The sequence below is a fragment of the Scyliorhinus torazame genome, chromosome 15 (genome assembly GCF_047496885.1).
Source record: "Scyliorhinus torazame isolate Kashiwa2021f chromosome 15, sScyTor2.1, whole genome shotgun sequence".
Taxonomy (NCBI): Eukaryota; Metazoa; Chordata; class Chondrichthyes; order Carcharhiniformes; family Scyliorhinidae; genus Scyliorhinus; species Scyliorhinus torazame.
This window is the reverse complement of record NC_092721.1, coordinates 197,609,462-197,633,461: the sequence shown is the minus strand read 5'-3', so window position 1 is coordinate 197,633,461 and position 24,000 is coordinate 197,609,462. Positions and strand designations below refer to the sequence as shown.

General features: G+C 51.8%; 1 protein-coding gene across 1 annotated transcript in view; it reads left to right on the top strand.

Moving 5' to 3' along the window:
- myo7aa (myosin VIIAa) overlaps positions 1-24,000 on the top strand; it is a 174,237-nt gene that overhangs the window by 133,855 nt on the left and 16,382 nt on the right. The window contains 7 exon segments of the mRNA XM_072477386.1: positions 9,884-9,997; positions 10,440-10,527; positions 12,490-12,596; positions 16,632-16,817; positions 17,713-17,829; positions 18,420-18,503; positions 22,198-22,317. Of these exon segments, the coding sequence (XP_072333487.1) occupies positions 9,884-9,997; positions 10,440-10,527; positions 12,490-12,596; positions 16,632-16,817; positions 17,713-17,829; positions 18,420-18,503; positions 22,198-22,317 (816 nt within the window).

The window sequence follows — 24,000 nt, the reverse complement described above, 5'->3', positions numbered from 1 at the left end:
CCCCCCCCCCCGAGCTGCTGCTGCCATTGACCAATGTCTATCGTTCTGCCAGAAAGTCTAAGAACGGTTGCCACCACCTAAAGAACCCTTGTACCGACCCTCTCAAGGCGAATTTCACCTTCTCCAATTTAATAAACCCCGCCACATCATTGATCCAGGATTCCACACTTGGGGGCCTCGCATCATCCACTGAAGGAGAATCCTTCGCCGGGCTACCAGGGACGCAAAGGCCAGAATACCGGCCTCTTTCGCCTCCTGCACTCCCGGCTCCTCTGCCACCCCAAATATTGTGAGCCCCCAGCCCGGTTTGACCCTGGATCCTACCACCCTCGACACCGTCCTCGCTACGCCCTTCCAAAATTCCTCCAGCGCTGGACATGCCCAGAACATATGGGTGTGATTTGCTGGGCTCCCTGAGCACCTAACACACCCGTCCTCACCCCCAAAAAACCGGCTCACCCTTGTCCCGGTCATGTGTGCCCTGTGCAGCACCGTAAGCTGTATGAGGCTGAGCCTCGCACACGAAGAGGAAGAGTTCACCCTCCCTAGGGCATCTGCCCACATCCCTTCCTCAATCTCCTCTCCCAACTCCTCCTCCCACTTACCTTTCACCTCCACCACCGAGGCCTCCTCCTCCTCCTGCATCATCTGGTAAGTTTCCGAGATCTTCCCCATTCCCACCCAACCCCCCGAGAGCACCCTGTCCTGTACTGTGTGTGGCAGTAGCCGCGGGAATTGCACTACCTGCCGTCTGGCAAACGCCCTTACCTGTAAGTACCTGAAGGTGTTCCCCAGGGGGAGCCCGTACTTCTCCTCCAGCTCACCCAGGCTCACGAACTCCCCATCCACAAACAGGTCCCCCAACTTTCGTATCCCTGCCCTGTGCCACCCCGAAAACCCTCCACCTGTTCTTCCTGGGGCGAACCGGTGGTTTCCCCGTATTGGGGTCCACGCCGAGGCCCCACCTTCCCCCCTGTGCCGCCTCCACTGCCCCCAAATTTTGAGGGCAACCACCACTACCGGGCTCGTGGTATATCTCCTTGGAGGGAGCGGCAGCGGCGCCGTTGCCAGCGCCCCCAGACTCGTACCCACACAAGACGCCGTCTCCAGCCTCTTCCATGCAGCTCCCTCCCCCTCCATCACCCACTTGTGCACCATCGTCGCATTGGCGGCCCAGTAGTACCCACAGAGGTTGGGCAGCGCCAGCCCCCCCTATCTCTACTCCGCTCCAGGAACACCCTTCTCACCCTCTGAGTCCCTCGTGCCCACACAAACCCCAATATACTCCTGTTAACCCGCCTAAAAAAGGCCTTCGGGATAAACACTGGGAAGCACTGGAACAGGAACAAAAACCTTTGTGAGCACCGTCATTTTGATTGACTGCACCCTACCCGCCAAGGACAGTGGCAACGCGTCCCACCTCTTGAACTCCTCCTCCATTTGGTCCACCAGCCTTGTAAAATTAAGCCTATGCAGGGTCTCCTGGCCACCTGGACCCCCAAATACCTGAAGCTCCTCTCCGCCCTTTTTAGTGGGAGCTCGCCAATCCCCCTCTCCTGGTCCCCTGGATGAACTACGAACCGCTCGCTCGTCCCCATGTTGAGCTTATACCCCGAAAAGTCCCCGAATTCCCTAAGAATCCTCATTACCTCCGGGATTCCTCCCACCAGGTCCGCCACATACAGCAGCAGGTTGTCCGCATAAAGCGACACCCTATGCTCCTCCCCACCCCGCACCAACCCCCTCCAGTTCCTTGACACCCCCAGTGCAATAGCCAGGGGTTCAATCGCCAGTGCGAAGAGCAGGGGGGACAGGGGACACCCCTGTCTCGTCCCTCGGTGCAACCAAAAGTACTCGGACCTCCTCCTGTTTGTGGCCACACTCGCCATCGGGACCTCATACAACAGCCTAACCCACCTGACGAACCCCTCCCCAAACCCAAACCTCTTCAGCACCTCCCACAGGTACCCCCACTCTACCCTATCGAAGGCTTTCTCAGCGTCCATCGCCATCACTATCTCCACCTCCCCCTCCCTCGCCGGCATCATGATAACATTCAAAAGTTTCCGCACATTCGCGTTCAACTGTCTCCCCTTCACAAACCCCGTCTGGTCTTCATGGATGATCTGCGGCACACAATCCTCAATCCTCGTGGCTAAGACCTTCGCCAGCACCTTGGCATCTACATTTAGCAAGGAAATCGGTCTGTAAGACCCACATTGCAGGGGATCCTTGTCCCGCTTCAGGATCAAGGAGATCAGTGCCCGGGACATCGTCGGGGGCAAAGCCCCCCCTCCCTTGCCTCATTAAAGGTCCTAACTAACAGCGGGCCCAACAGGTCCATATATTTTTTAAAGAATTCGACCGGGAAACCATCCGGCCCCGGTGCCTTCCCCGCCTGCATGCTTCCTATCCCTTTGATCAGCTCCTCCAGCCCAATCTGGGACCCCAATCCCACCACCAGTCCCTCTTCCACCTTTGGAAACCTCAATTGGTCCAGGAAGCGGCCCATCCCTCCCTCCCTCCCGTGGGGGCTCGGATCGGTACAATTCTTCGTAAAAGTCCCTGAAGACCCCATTGATGCCAACCCCACTCCGCACCACACTCCCTCCCCTGTCCTTAACTCCCCCGATCTTCCAAGCTGCGTCCCGCTTCCGAAGCTGATGCGCCAGCATCCGGCTTGCCATTTCCCCATACTCTTAGATCGCTCCCTGGGCCTTCCTCCACTGCACCTCCGCTCTCCTTGTGGTCACCAGGTCGAATTCTGCCTGGAGACTATGCCTCTTCCTCAACAATCCTTCCTCGGGCTCCTCCGCATACCTCCTGTCTACCCTCACCATCTCCCCCACCAGCCTCTTCCCACCCCCCCGCTCCCTCCGCTCCTTGTGGGCCCTAATGGAGATCAGCTCTCCCCTCACCACCGCCTTCAGTGCCTCCCATACCATCCCCACTCGGACCTCCCCATTGTCGTTGGTCTCCAAGTTCCTCTCTATACTTCCTCGGACCCGCTCGCTCACCTCCTCGTCCGCCAACAGCCCCACCTACAAGCGCCACAGCGGGCGCTGGTCCCACTCCTCCCCCATCTCCAAGTCCACCCAATGCGGGGCGTGGTCCGAAATGGCTATTGCCGAATACTCAGTATTCTCTACTCTCGCTATCAGCGCCCTACTCAAAATGAAAAAGTCGATTCGGGAATAAGCCTTATGGACATGTGAGAAGAATGAAAATTCCCTAGCCCCGGCCTGGCAAATCTCCAAGGGTCCACCCCTCCCATCTGGTCCATAAACCATCTCAGCACTCTAGCCGCCGCCGGCTTCCTACCCGTCCTAGACCTGGAGCGATCCAGTGCCGGATCCAGCACTATGTTAAAGTCTCCCCCCATTATCAGGCCCCCCTTCCAAGTCTGGGATCCGACCCAACATACGGAGCATAAAACCCGCATCGTCCCAGTTCGGCGCATACACATTGACCAGTACCACCCTCTCTCCCTGCAGCTTACAACTTACCATTATGTACCTACCGCCATTATCTGCCACAATGCTCGACGCCTCGAATGACACCTTTCCCACCAAGATCGCCACCCCTCGATTTTTGGCATCCAGCCCCGAGTGAAACACCTGACCTCCCCACCCTTTCCTCAATCTTACCTGGTCTGCCACCTTCAGGTGTGTCTCCTGGAGCATAACCACATCCGCCTTGAGCCCCTTCAGGTGCGCGAACACGTGGGCCCGCTTAACCGGCCCATTCAGTCCCCTTACATTCCAGGTTATCAGCCGGATCAGGGGGGCTACCCGCCCCCCTCCCCCACCGACTAGCCATAACCCCTCCTCGGCCAGCCACGCGCCCGCACCCGGCCCGTTCCCCACAGCGGCATACCCTCGTCTCGACCCCCCCCCCCCCACTCGCTCCAGCTCCTCCTTGACCATAGCAGCAGCAACTCTATTCCCCCCCCCCCCCCCCACCCGCTTTCCACCTACCCGGCCCCACCACCTCTGACGCAGCTCCTTTTACAGGCCCAGTCCCCTCACCCCCGACTAGGGCCTCCACCTCCCCCGCGGGGCCCCATCTCATCGGCGTCCACCACCCCTGTTCCGTTTACCTAGCCCCCTCCGAGAGCCCCCCCTACCAACCCAACCAAAACAGTGCCCAACCCGCCCCAGCCACCCTCACCGACCCGAAAAAGAAAAACGCAGAGAAAAAGAAACCCGGAGCAATACAAAGGCCCCCCCCCCCCCCCCCGAAAAAAAAAAAAACATAACATATCAACCGCAGTCCCCAATCGCCCATCCCGACCCTCAATCTGTGTCCAACTTCTCAGCCTGAACAAAGGCCCACACCTCCTCTGGGGACTCAAAATAATGGTGCCGGTCCTTGTAGATAACCCACAGTCGCGCCGGCTGCAACATGCCAAACTTCACCGCCTTCGCTCAATTGTACCCGGCCCTCCTCTTCGCCACCTCCGCACTCCAGTCCTGGTATGTTCAAACCTCCGCGTTCTCCCACCTGCTGCTCCTCTCCTTCTTGGCCCACCTGAGCACACCCTCCCAATCGACGAACCGATAGAACCTCACCAGCACCGCCCGCGGAGGCTCGTTAGCCTTGGGCCTCCTCGCCAGCACTCTATGGGCCCCTGGAAGGACCCCATTCCCATCAGCGAGTTCAACATGGTGACCACATAGGCCCCCATGTCCGACCCCTCCAGCCCCTCCGGGAGGCCCAGAATCCGCAGATTCTTCCGCCTCGACCGATTCTCCATCTCCTTGAACCGCTCCTGCCATTTCTTGTGGAGCGCCTCGTGCGCCTCCACCTTTACCGCCAGGCCTAAGATCTCGTCCTCGTTGTCAGAGATCTTCTGTCGAGCCTCGCGGATCGCCACCCCCTGGGCCGTCTGTGTCTCCAGCAGCTTATCAATAGAAGCCTTCATCGGCTCTAGCAGGTCGGTTTTAATCTCTTTGAAGCAGCGCTGGATACTCTCCTGCTGCTCCTCCGCCCACTGCCTCCACGCTGCCTGGTCTCCGCCCGCCGCCATTTTGTTCTTCTTCCCTCGCACCTTCTTCGGGTCCACCACCACCTTTTCTGTCGCCCTGCTCCTAGTTGAAGCCATATACTGACGGGGAGCTGTTATAAACTCCTTCCCACACCGGGAAACGTCGAAAAAGTGCCGTTGGGGGCCCTGAAAAGAGCCCAAAAGTCCGTTTTTGCGGGAGCCGCCGAATGTGCGACTTAGCTCCGAATAGCCGCAACCGGAAGTTCAGAAATGGATTATATTGAATAGCGTACAATAGGGTAATATCCGTGCAGACTTGTGTTGAGTCAGCTGTTCAACTCCTTACTTCTCTGGTTCGCCAATGGCACACTTTGAGAAAGCATGAGACATGATAGCAGGAAGTACTGAACAAACTCCGTTCACAGGTGATCAATCTATCCAGTATGAAGGTGTAGCTTCAAGTTCCTCTCTCTTGTTTGCTCTGTTTCTCTCCTGTTCTTGCTCCATCTCTTTAGCCTTTCCCCATTTGTTAAATTCATTTATGGGATGTTGGGATCACTGGCTATGCCAGCATTGCCCATTCCTAATTGCCCTTGCGAAGGTGGTGGTGAGCCGCTTTGTTGAACCGCTGCAGTCCATGTAAACTTTATTTTAGAACATGCAGTGCAGAAGGAGGCCATTTGGCCAATCGAGTCTGCACCGACCCACTTAAGCTCTCACTTCCACCCTATCCCCGTAACCTCGTGAAATTTACAGTGCAGGAGGAGGCCATTCGACCCATTGAGTCTGCACCGGCCCTTGGAAAGAACACCCTACCCCTGTAACCCATTAACCCCACCCAACCTTTTTGGACACTAAGGGCAATTTATCATGGCCAATCCACCTAACCTGCACGTCTTTGGACGGTGGGAGGAAACCGGAGCACCCGGAGGAAACCCACGCAGACACTGGGAGAATGTACAGACTCCACACAGACAGTGACCCAGCGGGGAATCGAACCTGGGACCCTGGCGCTGTGAAGTAGGTAAAGTCACTGTGCTGTTAGGGTGGGGGTTCCAGGATTTTGACCCAGTGAAGTGAAGGAACGGTGATATATTTCCAAGTCAGGATGGTGAGTGGCTTGGAGGGGAACCTCCAGGAGGTGGGGTTCCCAGGTATCTGCTGCTGTTGTCCTTTCTAGATGGTAGTGGTCGTGGGTTTGGAAGGTGCTGCCTAAGTAGTCTTGGTGAGTACCTGCAGTGCATCTTGTAGATGGTGCACATGGCTCCACTGTTCATCGGTGATTGAGGGAGTGACCGCTTGTGGAAAGGGTGCCAATCAAGCGGGCTGCTTTATCCTGGATGGTGTTGGGTTTCTTGAGTGTTGTTGGAGCTGCACTCATCCAGGCAAGTGGGGAGTATTCCATCACACTCCTGGCTTGTGCCTTGTAGATAGTGGACGGGCTATGAAGGTCAGCAGGTGAGTTACTCTCTGTGGGATTACTAGCTTTTGACCTGCTCTGGGAACCGTGGTATTTGTATGGCTAGTCCAGTTCAGTTTCTGGTCAACGGTAACACCCAGGATGTTGACTGTGGGGGATTCAGTGATGGTAATGCCATTGAATGTCAAGGGGCAATGGTTAGATTCTCTCTTGTTGGAGACTCTCATCACCTGGCACGTTGGCATGAATATTACTTGCCCAAGTAACAAGGATATTGCCCAGGTCTTGCTGTATTTAAACATGAACTGCTTCAGTTTCTGAGGAGTCGCGTATGGTGCTGAACATTGTGCAATCATCTGCCAACATACCCACTTCTGATCTAATGATGTCAGGAAGACCATTGATGAAGCAGCTGAAGATGGTTGGGCCTAGGACACTACCCTGAGGAACTCCTGCAGTAATGACCTGAAGTTAAACTCTTTTGTCCATGTTTTGAACCAAGGCTGTAATGAGGTCAGGAGTTGAATGACCCTGGTGGAACTCAAACTGAATGTCCGTCAGCAGGTTATTGCCGAGTAAGTGCTGCTTGATAGTATTGTTGATGACCCCTTCCATCACTTTGCTGATGATGGAGAGTAGATTAATAGAACGGCAATTGGCTGGGTTGGATTTGTCCTGTTTCTTGTGTACAGGACACACATGGGCAATTTTCCACATTGCCGGGTAGATGCCAGTGTTGTAGCTGTACTGGAACAGCTTGACTAGGAGCACGGCAAGTTCTGGAGCACAAGTCTTCAGGACTATTGTGGGAATATTGTCAGGACCCATTCCCTTTGCAGCATCCAGTGTCTTCAACCATTTCTTTCTTGGTATCAAGTGAATTGAATTCGCTACATGGCTGGCGACCTCGGGAGGAGACCGAGATGGATCATCCACACGGCACTTCTAGCTGAAGATTATTGCGAATGCTTGAGCCTTATCTTTTGCACAGATGTGCTGGGCTTCTCCATCACTGAGGATGGGGATATTTGTGGAACCGCCCCCTCCAGTGAGTTTAATTATCCATCATGATTCAAGACCTGATTTGGCAGGACCACAGAGTTTAGATCTGATCCACTGGTTGCGGAATCGCTTCGCTCTGTTATCACTTGCTGTTTGGCACGCACGTGTTTCTGTGTTGTAGCTTCACCAGGTTGACACCTCATTTTTCGGTACGATTAGTGCTGCTCCTGGCACGCTCTCCTGCACTCTTCATTGAACCAGGGTTGATCCCCTGGCTTGGTGATGATGGTGGAGTGGGGGGATATGCTGGGCCATGAGGTTGCATTTTGTGGCTGAGCACAATTCTGCTGCTGATGACCCAAAGCACCTCATGGATGCCCAGTCTTGAGTTGCTAGATCTGTTGGAAATCCATGCCATTTAGCATGGTGGTAGTGCCACACAACACATCAAAGTGTTGGCAGGGGCTGTTTGGCACACTGGGCTAAATCCCTGGCTTTGAAAGCAGACCAAGGCAGGCCAGCAGCACGGTTCAATTCCCGTAACAGCCTCCCCGAACAGGCGCCGGAATGTGGCAACTAGGGGCTTTTCACAGTAACTTCATTGAAGCCTACTTGTGACAATAAGCGATTTTCATTTCAAAGTGCTGGTTGAGTACAGGTCTCCAGCTCCATTCAAGTCCGGATTTCCGTCGCGCACTGCCTCTGCATGCCCAATACTGTTCTCCTGTTATACTGCTCCCATTTTCCTGCCAATGGGACTCAGATCATCGGGATTTTGCTGCTCTCTGCTCCTTTTTAAGAAGAGTTTATTGATGGTTTATTTACCTAAACACCGCTCCTTCCATGGTTAATTAAAACCTAGCCAAGTTTCATTACACTCGTCACTCGAGATTGATACGTTAATCACTCATGATTAATGGCACAGATATCCTTCTCGCAGGCACCCCACTGTGTCCTGTTTGGAAAGCTTGTTGCTCTAATGCAGAATAGTTGGAGTGTTAACCTTTCCATTTCCCAACATATTGATGTGATGCATTGAAATAACGCAAAGAGGGGTGAGGGAATGGATACAACCTGAATCTTTCACTGACCTCTCAGTTCTATTTATAATTAAAAGATAATGGGTATGTAAGGTCTGTTTTGTTGAGTGAGCTGCCAAGAATGGTCCTCAATTTCTTGATATGTCTCTGATGCCAGGCTGATGGTGATACACTTCAAAACATTAACGTTGTGCCAACCATTCGACCCAATGCTGGTCTGCATGCTGCACCTGAGCTTCTTCCCATCCCTCTCCATGTAACCGTGGTGGCAGACCCTTCTCTTCCTGTCATAAAATCCCCACAGAAGGAGGTCATTCGGCCCATTGTGTCTGCGTCAGCCCTCCAAAAGAGCGCCCGACCTAGGTCCACTCCCTCATCCACCCCGCCCTATCCCCGTAACCTAACCAGCACACCCCTGGAGGAAAGGCTGAGGGACTTGAGGCTGTTTTCGTTAGAGAGAAGAAGGTTAAGAGGTGACTTAATTGAGGCATACAAGATGATCAGAGGATTGGATACAGTGGACAGTGAGAGCCTTTTTCCTCGGATGGTGATGTCTAGCACGAGGGGACATAGCTTTAAATTGAGGGGAGATGGATATAGGACAGACGTCAGAGGTAGGTTCTTTACTCGGAGGGTAGTAAGGGCGTGGAATGCCCTGCCTGCAACAGTAGTGGACTCGCAACACTAAGGGCATTCAAATGGTCATTGGATAGACATATGGACGATAAGGGAATAGTGTAGATGGGCTTTAGAGTGGTTTCACAGGTTGGCGCAACATCGATGGCCGAAGGGCCTGTACTACGCTGTTATGTTCTATGGAGGGACAATCTTAGCGTGGCTGATCCACCTAACCTGCAGATCATTGGGCTGTGGAAGGAAGCCGGAGCATCCGGAGGAATCCCACACAGACGGGGCCGGAATCGAACCCTGGTCCCTGCTGCAGTGAGGCAGCAGTGCTAACCACCCTGTCTCTCTCATGTTTATCCAGCTTCCCCTTAAATGCATCTCTTATTGGCGTCAACTCTTCCAAGTCCCACATTTTAGATCGAGAAGTTTCTCCTGAATTCCTGAATAGATTTGTTGAGTTATGACCTGTCAATTTAGACTCCTCCACAACTTGAAACAACAATTTTGCACTTAGTTTATCAACTCTGTCAGGTCTCCCCTCCACCTTCCCTGTTCTTAAGGAAAGATTCCCTGCTTGTTGAGTCTTTGCTGACGAAAATGCCTTTTTGCTGCTATCTCCCTTTTTGTACGTGTGTTTCCCACCATCTGCATATCCTTTGTTTAAGAATTTGTTTAACACCACACCTGTTTGCAGTACTCCAGTGTCAGTTTGAGATAACTCTGAATGTTGCATTGTTAAGAGCAATGCAAAAAAAACAAAAAAACCTCTTGGCTCGGGTCCCTAAGCGTGCTTGTCGCGTTCTGCAGGCATTCGAAGTGGAATCGAGCACGAAAGCTAAGGATTTCTGCCAGAATATCTCGACCAGGCTGCTGCTGAAATCTCCCGATGGCTTCAGCCTATTTGTCAAGATCTCTGACAAGGTAACGAGCTTCTCCGACAATGGTGAGAAAGTAAGAGTGCGAATTATATTAGTATTAATAAAATAATCTGAAAGGCATTGGAAGTTTGAAGTTGATCTGTGGACATTTTTTATTTGCGGGTTTTGGGCATTGCTGGCTCATCCAGCATTTAATAATAATAATCTTTACTATTGTCACAAGTAGGCTTACATTAACACTGCAGTGAAGTTACTGTGACAATCCCATTTATTACCCATCACTCATTATCCTCGAAGGTGGTGTTGAGCTGTCGCCTTGAGCCGCTGCAGTACATGTTGTGTAGGTACACCCACTGTCGCCACAGTCTTTGCACTTGCTCCATCTCCAATTGCCTTCGTTGGGTATCCCTGATTTTGTTGCTTCGTGCTGTGTGAGGCCTGGATTTGAGGTAATGGCCATTAACGATGTTCTTGTTGGTTGCCAGGTTATCAGTGTTCCTGAAGGAGATTTCTTCTTTGACTTTGTGCGACACCTCACTGACTGGATCAAGAAAGTTCGCCCAGTGAAAGACGGTAAAGAACTAAACAGAGCTTGGTTATTTAGGTTGGCTTGCTTCAGCTTGTAAAACCTCTGCTGCCAGTTTACATTTCTCTTCCGTATCTTATTCATGTGGCGTTTCGAAGATTGTTTCTCTCGGTGCGAGGTGAGGGATGTCATAATATGCACTCATACACATCATGAGGGTAAAGACAGGCAGTGATAGACGCCCAGGTTAGCCAATCAACACGCAGGACAGAACACAACCAATCACTAGACAGAACACTAGAGGGGGGCTTCCTACTATAAAATACACGAGGCATCAGCACTCCGCCTCTTTCCACTGGTGACAACTGTAGTGACAGTCAGGGTGTACATATTAGTTAACACCTTCTACACGTGGCTCAGGGCTAGCCTGGTCTAGTTAGAGTTAGTATACCTAAGAGTAGTAGAGACTCAACCCACAGCCAGCTGTGTGTCTTGTTACAGAAGTTCAATAAATCTATTGGACCAACGTCTAAGTTTGGTGTCTGCTTTCCAGTCTAACTGCATCCAGTTGCAGTGCGTGTTACCCCAGGGTCAATAACACGACAAGGAAGGGCAGGCATACTGGGAGATGGCGTTAAGAGAAAGGTGGTTTTCTTGTTGCCAGGGGTATTAAGCTCCTTAGAATTATCCGTCTATTGAAGGTCACCCAGAGGTGAGGTTTCCCTATGGCTTCCCGGTTTTGTAGACGAATTGGCAGAATGGACTTGTCAAGCTGACCCACATGGCAGATGCCAAAGGCAGGAAGCTTGAATCAATACTGAGCCTTTCCAGACCCCTCCAGACATCCCAAAGCATTCACTTTTGTAATGTTAGGCCATTGGTGCCTCGGAATGTTCCAGAAACATAAATGTGATAACGACCGGATGTTTTTTTATTTCTTTTGGTTGTGAAATAATTGTTGATTGTTCATTGCTCCTCTTCAAAATAGTGAAACGTGAACCTTCCGAGAGGGAAAACTAGAATTCCCCTAAAAGGTGTCCCCTCCGGCAGTGCGGCACTCCCTCGGCACCGCACTGGAGTGTCAGCTCTAGTCTCCGGATTGGGATTTGAACTTGCAATCTTCCTGATACTGAATGGAGAGTGCCACCCACAGCCCCCACCGTTAAATTAATATCTGTACCTGTGTGAAGAGATACAGGAGTGTACAAAACATGTGGGAGCCCAGATTTCCTCCGAACACCACCGGAGCGGGCACAGAAAGTCCGATTCTAATATTACGCCTTATCTGCTAAAGTGGGACTTCACCATCGATGAGAGCTGCTTTGATAATCCTGTTGTGTTATGCTTCTTCAAATGCATAAGCTGCTTCCTTGATGTATACTTTGACAAAGGAAGGTTCAGACTTGGAGATAGGTTTAACACATTTATTGAACAGTTAACAATTCTCCTACTTGGGTTTGACTCTCCTGCTGATCTTGCGATAGTAACTCGATCTAAATAACCAGTCTGCTCTAATCCATGCGGTGGGTGTGATGCTTCCCTGATCTGCCCCTGTCTCTCTGAGTGTCGCCTATGGAAAGAGAAAGAGCATGTGTGCCCTGTCCTTTTTATATGGGTAGCCCCCTTGTGGTAGTGTCCCCTCTGGGTGTGTCTTGACTGCCCATTGGTCGTATATTACTGACCTATTGGTTGAAGTCTGTGTGTCAAGATGTCCCTGGTGCTCCCTCTAGTGTTTATTTAGTTCTAGAGTATCTACATTAACCCGTTGTGTATTTACAGTGTCCTAGTGTATCTACATTAACTCCTTGTGTGTTTACAGTGTCCTAGAGTATCTACATTAACCCGTTGTGTATTTACAGTGTCCTAGTGTATCTACATTAACCCCTTGTGTATTTACAGTGATGCATATCACCACAAATCCAAGATTCCTTTTACAGTTGTTAGTTTAGTCAGTTTGTGAAACAACATGGAAACTAACAAGATGTCCGCTTTTGAACTTGTTTTTCTAGGTATTGTGCCTTCTCTAACCTACCAGGTCTTCTTCATGAAGAAACTATGGACACATACAGTTCCTGGAAAGGACCAGATGGCAGACTCCATTTTTCACTATTATCAGGTACAGTGGTGTCATTAATCAATTTAAATTTGAGGACAAGGCTAAGACATTGTTGAACTGATTTGGGGGGATGGCACGGTAGCACAGCTGCTTCACAGCTCCAGGATCCCAGGTTCGAATCCCGGCTTGGGTCACTGTCTGTGCGGAGTCTGCATGTTCTCCCCGTGTCTGCATGTGTTTCCTCCGGGTGCTCCGGTTTCCTCCCACAAGTCCAAAGATGTGCAGGTTAGGTGGATTGGCCATGATAAATTGCCCTTCGTGTCCAAAAGAGTTAGATGGGGTTACAGGGATAGGATGGAGGTGTGGATTAGATAAGGTGATCTATCCATGGGCCTGTGCAGACTCGATGGACCGAATGGCCTCCTGTAAATTCTATGATTAGAATAAATATCTGATGCCTCACTCCCAAACCTTTGAATTGGAGCTTGTGTTGTACCCTTAACTCCAACCCCCACTGGGTGAACTTTAGGACAGTGTGTTTGACGTTCTATTCGTTGTGACCACTTATTCTGGCAAGTTTACAAGAGTGCATTAACGAATTGTTCAGTGAGCAATTGAATCCTGCAATCAATGCTGGAGACCAATGATGAAAGAGACTTGTGTTTATGTAGCACCTTTCACAACCGCCAGACATCTCGAGCACCAATGAAGTATTTTTGAAGTGTAGTCACTTCAGGAAATGCTGCAGCCAAGTTATGCACAGAAAGATCCCATGCGAAGCAGGAGCAGATAGCACGGCCCATCACACCTGCTCCGCCGTTCAGTATGAACATGGCTGTTCGTGGGCTTCAACTCCACTTTTCTCACCCTCTCCCCTCATAGCTCTTAATTCCCTGAGTTCCAAATAAATAACTGCCTATCCCAGCCTTGGATCTATTCAACGATGGAGCATCCACAACCCTCTGGGGCAGAGAATTGCCAAGATTCTCAATCGTAAGAGTGAAGAGATTTCTCCTCATCTCAGTCCTAAATGATCTGCCCCCTTTATCCTGAGACTGGGGGGTTTCCTGATGGGGGTCTCTTTTCTGAGGGCCATCCTGATTGGGGGGGGGTCTCTTTTCTGAGGGCCATCCTGATTGGGGTGGGGTCTCTTTTCTGAGGGCCATCCTGATTGGGGAGGCTCTCTTTTCTCAGGGGCTTCCTGACCGAGGGGGCTCAAGGAGTGTCTATGGGTGGTCTCCTTATTTAGCGGGCCTCGGAGAGGAGGTGGGGGGGTCTCCTTATTTTGAGGTAGTTTTGGGGGTATCTCTTTATTTAGGGGCTCTCTTGGAGGGGGGGGGTCTCTTTATTTAGAGGGTCTCTGGTGGGTCTCCAGATTTAGGAGGATGCTGTGGGGCGGAGGGGGGTGGAAGGTCAGGAGGCCCATTTAGGGGGAAAGGTGAGGGGCACAGAAAATCCAGGAGTGGGGGACTGAATTGCGCTGCGTGTGGGGGGGGGTTGCTCAATTGAGATGCGGGGGGATGTGGCACCTCTCTATCGGGCCACCCGCTCAAATTGGCAGCACAATAGCGGGATTCCCTCAGAAATCTATAGCAATGCTCACAATTTGTGTGAAAAGCATATTTGAAGCAATATTGATCCTGAGCCAATGGGAGATGGAAACATTGGGAACAGCCGACAGTTAATCATAGAGTTTTACAGCTTGGAAAGAGGCCTTACGACCCGTTTTGTCTGCGCCATACATCAAGCACCAATCTATTCTAATCCTCTGTTCCAGCACTTGGTCTTTAACCTCCGTGTGCTATGACCTTTCCAGTGCTCCATCAAAATGCTTCTTAAGTATTATGAGGGTTCCCACCTCTCCCACCCTTTCAGGCAGTGAGTTCCACATTCCTACCACTCTCTGGGTGAAAAGGTTTCCCCTCCAATTCTGTTGAAATCTCCCGCCCCTTGCCTTAAATCTATGCCCCCTGGTTTTTGACCCCTATACTGGGTGGGGGGAAACTTTTTTCCAATTTATGCCCCTCATAATTTTGTACATCGCGATGAGGTCCCCTTCAGCCTTCTTTGCTCGAAAAACAACCTCTGCCCCTCTTCATGGCTGAAACGCTCCAACCCAGGCAAGATCCTGGTGAATCTCCTCCTGCACCCTCTAATGAATCACTTCCTCCTTCCTCTAGAGTGCACACGGTACATTAGCTGTGGCCTCACTGTGGTGAATGTAAATACAGTAAATTCACCAGTTATGTTCTATGTTTGTAAATACAGTTAATTCACCAGTTATGTTCTGTGTTATTAACCCTGTGGGCCATTGTATGGCTTCACCCACAGGGGAGATGTTGGAGCATGTACGGGCTCCGCCCCTTTGAAGGAGTATAAGAATAGCTGGCCTGTGGGACTGTCCTCAGTATGTACCAGTCGCAGGCAACCAAAGTTGATAGTTAATTAAAACCACTGTTTTACTCCGACACGAACCCTTGAGTAAATTGATGGTCGCATCACTCACAAGCGGTTCATACAGCTCCAACATCACCTCCCTGTTCTTATATGCTATGCCTCGGCCAATAAAGGCAAATATCCCACAGGCCTTTTTAACCACTGTATCTATATGTCGTGCTGCCTTCAGGGATCTATGGACATGCACTGCAAGTTCCCTCTGGTCTTCTGTACTTCCAGGTGTCCCACCGTTCACTGTGTACCCCCTTGTCTTGTTAGTTCTCCCAAGACATCACCTCACACTTTTCAGGGTTAAATTCTATTTGCCACTTGTTCTGCCCACCTGACCGGCCCGTCTATATCGTCCAACAGAAGCATTGGCGACACATCCAGGGACAGGTTTTTTTTTGTCTTCATATCAAATTGCATTATTGTTCTCAAATGTCGTTTGACTAATCAGTGATTTAAATGGGCTCATGCTGTAGTGTGAAGGGCACGCTAGTGAGCGTGCACCAAGCTTCCAAACTCGTGTGACTCCCTCGGGCAAGTCATCAGGTGAATTTCCCCTTGCATGAAACTCCCCACTCCATCACAACCGTCTAACCACCAGCACAAAGTGAAGTTCTGCCTCCAGGTTATTGTCTTTTTAAGGGGACCGTTCTCGTAACTTTGCACCTGGAAGGGAATAGTGTGAATTAATGGAAGGATTCGTAGAATGGTAACAACACAGAAGGTGGCCATTCAGCCCATCATGTCTGCACCAGCCACAAAAAAAAAGAGGGAATAACGAAGAAATTAGCCGCTCATTTTAATCCCACTTCCTGGCACCTGGTTCGCAGCCTTGCAGGTTACAACACGGATGCAGATCCAGGAATCTTTTCAATGAATTGAGTGTTCCCCAGGTCTAGGGAACGCAGTTTAAGAATGAGGTCTCCGTTTTCTGATGGGAGGTGAAGGGAATTTTTTTCTGAGGAGGCGCTGATCTGGAATTCTCTACCCCAGAGAGCAGTGGAGGCTGTGGGTCAGTGAATACATTCCAGGCTGAATTAGACCGAGTTTTGATTGACAAGGGGCTGGAGGGTTATGGGGGAGGGATGGGTGGGTGGGATACTGCAGCACTAACCGGAAACGGAGTCCAAATGCAACCAGCAATTAGATCAGCCGTGATCATATTGAATGGCGGAGCAGGCTCGACGGGCCGAATGGCCTACTCCTGCGTTCCACTGGTGTATCCAACTTCATCCAACCTACAGAGTGGTCAGTGCAATGAGGTGGGAGTGTTTGGCAGGCTTCAATTAACCCATAAAGATCTTGTTGTGGGGGAGGGGGTTGGTTTGCAGGAGGGAAGAGACGGGCCTGTCAGACACACCATTCCCGCCGGATACCGACGTGGATTTGGGAAGCACTGGCTAGTTTCCACCAAGTGGGCTCCGAACCCTGAACCTCCCCAAAGACCGAATTGGCGAGCGTCACAGCGAGCTGGGGCCAGGAGAAAACGAGAAATGTGCCGCGTGTTAGTTGTACCAGACGGCAGTCGTACCATCGCCGCAGCGAGCTAGCTTTGCTTGGACTGGAACCTAGTTGAGAAGGGACACTGCTGCATCGTTCCTCCCGCCGTAAGGTCCATGGAGCCTGAAACCTGCTTTCCCCTTGTAACAGGAGCTGCCAAAATACCTACGCGGTTACCACAAGTGTTCTCGTGACGAGGTGCTGCAGTCGGCTGCGCTGATTTACAGGGTGAAGTTCGAAGATGATAAATCCCAATTCCCAAACATTCCCAAAATGCTGAAGGATCTGGTGCCGCACGATTTAATCCGACACATCTCGCCCGATGACTGGAAGCGGGTAGGACAATTTCCTCCATTTTAAAAGAAAAATTAATTCCCGTTCTGAGAATATGGGGGTCACTCATTCCACACAATTCCCAAGAAGGTGGTGGTGGCTACTTTCGTTTTGTTGCGACTGAGTGGCTTGCTAGGCGACTTCAAAGGATTTGTAGGAGTCCATTACATTGGTGTGGGATTGTAGCCACAAATAGGTTACAATGGGTAAGGATGATTGGTTTCATTTGCTGCAAAAATATTGGACGGCACGGTGGCACAGTGGTTAGCTCTGCTGACACCACAGCACCAAGGACCCGGGTTCGATGCCAGCCCTGGGTCACCGTCCGTGTGGGGTTTGCCCATTCTTCCCGTGTCTGTGTAGGTCTCACCCCCACAAACCCAAAGGTGTGCCGGCTACGATTGGCCAAGCTAAATTGCCCCTTGATTGCAAAAATATAATTGGGTACTCTTAAATTTATTGAAAAAAAAAAATAAGCAAAGCAGTAATTCCTGCGCAGGAATGTTACAGATTTACCTCTGACCGTGCAGCACACTTTTTTTAGTACCACACCTGGCGGGCAGGTTACATCGTATGCTTGAGACCCTGGAGCTGGACTTGAACCCACAAACTTGGAGTTGCTAGTCAGAAAGTTGCATGTTCTGGTCCTGTCCTGTCATGACCGGAACTTTGTTCCGTGCTGAGGGAGTTGCACATTGTCAAATGTCAAGTCAAGGACTTGCGTTTAGTCAAGGCAGTGTGTCTGGGTAGAGTGATTATTAGATGGGTGTAAGGCTTGGGAGGGTCAAACAGGCCGAAGGGCCTCCTTAATCCAAATCACAGTCGTGCAACATTCTATCACCACTATTACCTTGAGATCTGAATGTAGCATATCTAATTAATTTTCTTTTTTCTTTAGTCCATTGTAGCTTTTTACAACAAGCAGGCAGGAAAATCGAGGGAAGAAGCTAAGTTGTCTTTTCTGAAGATTGTCTATAAATGGCCTACATTTGGATCAGCTTTTTTTGAGGTCAAGGTAAGGAACATTTCTTTTTCTTTTTGTATTTTTATTTCCTTCTCTGAAAGATCGGCACTTGGCTGGCCACTTGGGAAGCATGACCATGTAAAGAAGAAATATCGGGGCCCATTAACCTGAGCCGATGAGCCCTCTTGATATTCACGTAGTGCATTTACGCTGCAGATTATTTGTCCGCCTGTCACATTGATGGATTTGCTCCGTGTGTCATTGGTCCTTCGTCCATGCGTGACCAGCTGGAGGGTGTTGCCAGATGTGGGATACAATTATATTCCCTCTTTGCGAACCATTTTTCTGGTAAAGTGGTCACTTCCCACATTTTGAAATCACGGGATTGCCAAATGGGGAACTCCGAGTGAGTTCCTCGCCCCCTTCGCTCTTGTGACATCAATTTGAACATCTGGGAAGAACTCTTGAGCAAGACCAAAACGCAAAACATCGACAGTAATTCAGCAGCTGTGAAGCGCTTTGTGGTGTCTGGATGTGCATCACAAGATAAATTATTTTCTTTCTCACTTGAACACCTCTTTTCCTTTATCTCGCCACCCCCCCCTCAATGTTTCTGACCGCCATTGTATTCTCTTTTTCAGCAAACCACTGAGCCAAATTACCCAGAGATCCTCCTGATTGTGATCAACAAGCACGGAGTGAGTCTGATTGATCCAAAGACTAAGGTAACTTTCTATCTTTCTTTTTTCCCTCTTTTCCGTCACCAGCCTCCTCTCCAAGAACAAATACAATTGCTGTGTGTATATTCTTTTCAATTATTATTTCCTCGGGAAATGCAGATGTGCATTGGCTGCTCCTTCCTTCCTGAGTGGATTCTCCTGGAGCTCGGTTCTCCGATTTTCCCCCCCCTAGCTACGTGTTTCACTGGTGACTGGATTCTTTCTTCCTGCTGCTTGTCAATGGGATTTCCCATTGAAGCCACGCCACGCCACAGGAACACCCTGGAGCAACATGTAGGTCTGGACGGTGTTTTAAGTTATCATGGTCATCATTACTAACTTTATATTCCAGATTTATTTCTCCCCGTGTCTGCGTGGGTTTCCTCCCGGGTGCTCGGGTTTCCTCCCACAGTCCAAAGATGTGCAGGTGGATTGGCCATGATCAATTGCCCTTAGCGTCCAAAAAGGTTGCGTGGGGTTAATGGGTAGGGTGTTCTTTCCAAGGGCCATTGCAGACTCAATGGGTCGAATGGCCTCCTCTTGCACTGTAAATGTCACTGATGGCTGTGGTGGGATTTGAACCTGTGTCCCCAGAGCATTAGCCTGGGCCTGCTGGATTACCAGCCCAGCAACATTACCACTACGCCACCAAGTGGTTTGGCGAGGGAAGTCTTCGTACCGATCAGCAACTCATCAACTAGACTATTGCAGCTTTCAAAGCAGCAGGCAAAGTTGAAGAAGTTGTTATACAATATAATAGAATGGGGTATATTAGGATTAAATTTACACCTAAAACTGTAAGAACCAGAATGTATGTCCTGTGCATTGGAAGTTGGCAATCCGATCAGAACCTGAAAAGATCCTCACTGGATTCTCCGCTCCTGACACTAAGTGTTGATGCTGCGGCAGGATTCGTGGAGTTCCACGACAGCAAAGGTGGAACCGCACCTGGACCGATTCTGCGACCGTTGAGGGTCTCGCACCGGTGCCACGTGGAACACAATAGATTGCAATGAGAAACGGTGCGGGGTTCGCTGGATTCGCGATTGACAATCAGGAGGCTGACGAGCTACAGCCGCATATACAGACTACACTCCCCACACACACCATCCCAGCCAACAAGATGGCACTGGTCGTGCGGGAGCGTGCCCGTCCCACTGATGGGTCAGCTGGGGCCAGAGGGCACCAAGGGGAGTGGCCTGGGAAGGGCGGGTGGGACCCATACGACCTGTGGCCCCAAGGTCACAGTGGGCAGTCGGCGGTGTGCGCAGTTGCATGGCTGCCTTGCAAGCCGCGGCTATGGTACTCCGTGCCCGTCCACCCTTGCAGCCCACCTCCTCTCGAACCCCGCTGCTCCCCCCGACCCTGGCAGAAGCCCCCGGCCAGTGGCACAGCTGTCAGCAAACTATGGCGACACTTTCCGCCCCCCCCCTCTCTCTCGCCCTCAGCAGCCACTGCCAATTTCGCGATTTTTAAAAATATAAATTTAGCGTACCCAATTATTTTTTTTTCCCAATTACCAGGAAATTTAGCGTGGCCAATCCACCCACCCTGCACGTCTTTGGGTTGTGGGGGCGTGACCCACGCAGACACTGGGAGAATGTGCAAACTCCACACGGACACGGGGTCGAACCCGGGACCTCGGCGCCGTGAGGCAGCGGTGCTAACCTCGGGTTGACGATTGTTAAAAGCACAAGTGAACTCCGCCGTCAGAGATGTGGCCCATCGGAGGCGGAGAATCGCGGCGGCCCCGGTGAATACTGGGTCGGGCCTCCTAATGACATGCAAACGGTGTCTACTGTACGTGCGTTCTGGAACGCATTGACGCTGCTGTCGAGGCAACGGAGAACAGCGATTTGGCGTGAAATCGGCGCCTGCCACGATTTCGGGATCAGAATCGATTCTCCGCCCAATCGCTTTTCCTGATTTTGCCGTCGGCCGATGGAGAATCCCGCCTCCTGTTTTTAGGTTTAATTATTGTGAACTCCAACACCACTTTGAGCTGATATTCCAAATGCCACTAAAATGGATGATTTGCTGTGAAGGGTCATTTAGATTTTTACAGAATTGTCACCAGCATCTATCGAACCATCTGGAATGTTTGAATATAAAAAGCTGAAATTAACATCCGAAATGGGAGCAGGAGTAGACCACTCGGCCCATCGAGCCTCCTCTGCTATTCCAAGTGGCTGATCTTCGGCTTCAGCCCCACATTTCTGCCGGTTCCCCCTTATCCCTTGTTTCCCTGAGAGACCAAACGTCCGCCTATCTCGGCATTACTTGTATTCCGTGATGGAGCGTCCACAGCCTTGTGGGTGAAGAAATCTCATCTCATCTCTCAATCCCCAAATGATCGGCCGTTACCCTGAGGTTATTTGAGGGGAAAACCTTTTCACCCAGAGGGGGGTGGGAGTCTGGAACTCGCTGCCTGTAGGGGTGGTAGAGGCGGGAACCGTCAACATTTAAGAAGCATTTTGATGAGCGCTTGAAATACCAGAGCACACAAGACTACGGACCAAGCCTGGAAAATGGGTTAAAATGCATAGATGTTGGGCTGGCACAGAACACGAGGGGCTGAAGGGTCTCTTTCTGTGCTGTAAAGCTTATTGACACTGATTCTGAGGCTGAGCAACCCCCCCCCCAAGTTCTAGGTTCCCCAGTCTCAAGAAACACTTCAGCGTCTACCCCATCAAGCCCCTTCAGATGTCTGCTTCAGTGAGATCACCTCTTATTCTTCTGAGCTCCAGGTAATGAAGACTCCGTTTACGCAGCCTCTCATCATAGGCCAACCCTCTCGCCGGACTAATCTAGTGAACCTTCGCTGTACCTCCTCCAATGCAAGTAAATATGGAGACTAGTTACAGCCTCTTTTATTAGCAGTCTACAAATTAAAACTATTCTACTGTGTTCTCAACCAAAATGTTGATGGATGCCTTTTTACGAAAGCAGTTCGATACGCCAGACGCAGAGGAGATTTCTCCAATTGTAGAGCAAAACCGGAACCATAAATGTAAAAACAAACTAGTCACTAATAAACTTTCAACAAGGCAATCGGGGAGGGGGGGGGGGGGCGGGGGGGGAGATGGAATTGATGCCACCGGAAGTGGTTGGAGTGAGTAGCATTTAGAGTGAAGCTCGATAAATACTGGAGGAAGGAATAGAAGGATTGTTGATGAGGATAGATGAAGCAGGGCGGGAGCTAAGTGTGGCCTCAGTGGGAAGTTCCTCGCAGAGGCCCCTCCCAAAAACAAAACCAAGCCCTGTCTAATAGAGGGGTCCTTCTTGGTGCTGCAGACACCGAGAAACAGCCCGCTATTTGCGCTCAAAACGCGACTCCTCCTTTCCTATAATTCTATCTGATATTGTTAAATACAGGATACTCCTGGGAGGAAACAGCCACATACCCCAATTCAGGAAGATGAGGCTCGGAAGCGGTGATGTTGATGCAACATTGTTCTTAACTTTCTCCGTGCTCAAGGCCATAGGACAGGAAGGATATTGATAAACTGACCCTTTGCGTTGCTACAATGTGCCCTGTAGATAAAATATAAACTGCAGTCTCATTGTTTCTGTGATTGGGGGGGGGGTGGGGGGGGGGGGGGGGGGGGGGTGGGGGGGGGGGGGCTATTGAATGGTTTGCCTCCCCCTCTGCCATTTTTATACGGTGTAAATATCTTCTCCCTCTTTTTTTTTTTTCAAGGATATCCTTACCACCCATTCATTCACCAAGATTTCTAACTGGAGCAGTGGCAATACATACTTCCACATTACTATCGGCAACCTGGTGAGAGGCAGCAAGCTCCTGTGTGAAACCTCCCTGGTAAGCTTAGCCTGTGGAAACTCAGGGAAACTCTGCTGTTTGTACCCACGTTTCAAACACATTCCGTTCACCCGTCACCGCGGCGACCACTCAGATCCGGCAATGCCTCAATTTAAAATTCTCATCCCCGTTTTCAAATTCCGGCCCATGTTTAATTTCTTTCCAAAATCCTCTGCTGGCCTCTAATTCTGACATCTTGTGTTCCCGTGACTACCTTCCCAGACCATTGATGATGGCCCCTGCAGCTGTGTACACCCGAAGCTCTGGAATTCCCTTCCTGAATCTCAACATCTCTCTACACCCCCCCCCCCTTCCTCCCCACCCCCCTCTCTTTCCCCCCCACCCCCCTCTCTTTCCCCCCACCCCCCTCTCTTTCCCCCCACCCCCCTCTCTTTCCCCCCCACCCCCCTCTCTTTCCCCCCCACCCCCCTCTCTTTCCCCCCACCCCCCCTCTCTTTCCCCTCACCCCCCCTCTCTTTCCCCCCCACCCCCCTCTCTTTCCCCCCCACCCCCCTCTCTTTCCCCCCACCCCCCTCTCTTTCCCCCCACCCCCCCTCTCTTTCCCCCCACCCCCCCTCTCTTCCCCCCCACCCCCCCTCTCTTTCCCCCCCACCCCCCTCTCTTCTCCCCCACCCCCCTCTCTTTGCCCCCACCCCCCTCTCTTTGCCCCCACCCCCCCTCTCTTTGCCCCCACCCCCCCTCTCTTTGCCCCCCACCCCCCTCTCTTTGGCCCCCACCCCCCTCTCTTTGCCCCCACCCCCTCTCTTTGCCCCCACCCCCCCTCTCTTTGCCCCCACCCCCCTCTCTTTGCCCCCACCCCCCTCTCTTTGCCCCCACCCCCCTCTCTTTGCCCCCACCCCCTCTCTTTGCCCCCACCCCCCTCTCTTTGCCCCCACCCCCTCTCTTTGCCCCCACCCCCCTCTCTTTGCCCCCACCCCCCTCTCTTTGCCCCCACCCCCCTCTCTTTGCCCCCACCCCCCCTCTCTTTGCCCCACCCCCCTCTCTTTGCCCCCACCCCCCTCTCTTTGCCCCCACCCCCCTCTTTTTGCCCCCACCCCCCTCTCTTTCCCCCCACCCCCCTCTCTTTCCCCCCACCCCCTCTCTTTCCCCCCACCCCCTCTCTTTCCCCCCACCCCCCTCTCTTTCCCCCCTCCCCCCCTCTTTCCCCCTACCCCTCTTTCCCCCCTACCCCCTCTTTCCCCTACCCCCTCTCTTACCCCCCACCCCCCTCTCTCTACCCCCCACCCCCCTCTCTTCCCCCCCAGCCCCCTCTCTTCCCCCCCCACCCCCCTCTCTTCCCCCCCACCCCCCTCTCTTCCCCCCCACCCCCCTCTCTTCCCCCCCACCCCCCCCTCTCTTCCCCCCCACCCCCCTCTCTTCCCCCCCACCCCCCTCTCTTCCCCCCCACCCCCCTCTCTTCCCCCCACCCCCTCTCTTCCCCCCCCACCCCCTCTCTTCCCCCCCCACCCCCTCTCTTCCCCCCCACCCCCCTCTCTTCCCCCCCACCCCCCTCTCTTCCCCCCCACCCCTCTCTTTCCCCCCACCCCCTCTCTTTCCCCCCACCCCCTCTCTTTCCCCCCACCCCCCTCTCTTCCCCCCCCACCCCCCTCTCTTCCCCCCCCACCCCCCCTCTCTTCCCCCCCACCCCCCTCTCTTCCCCCCCCACCCCCCTCTCTTCCCCCC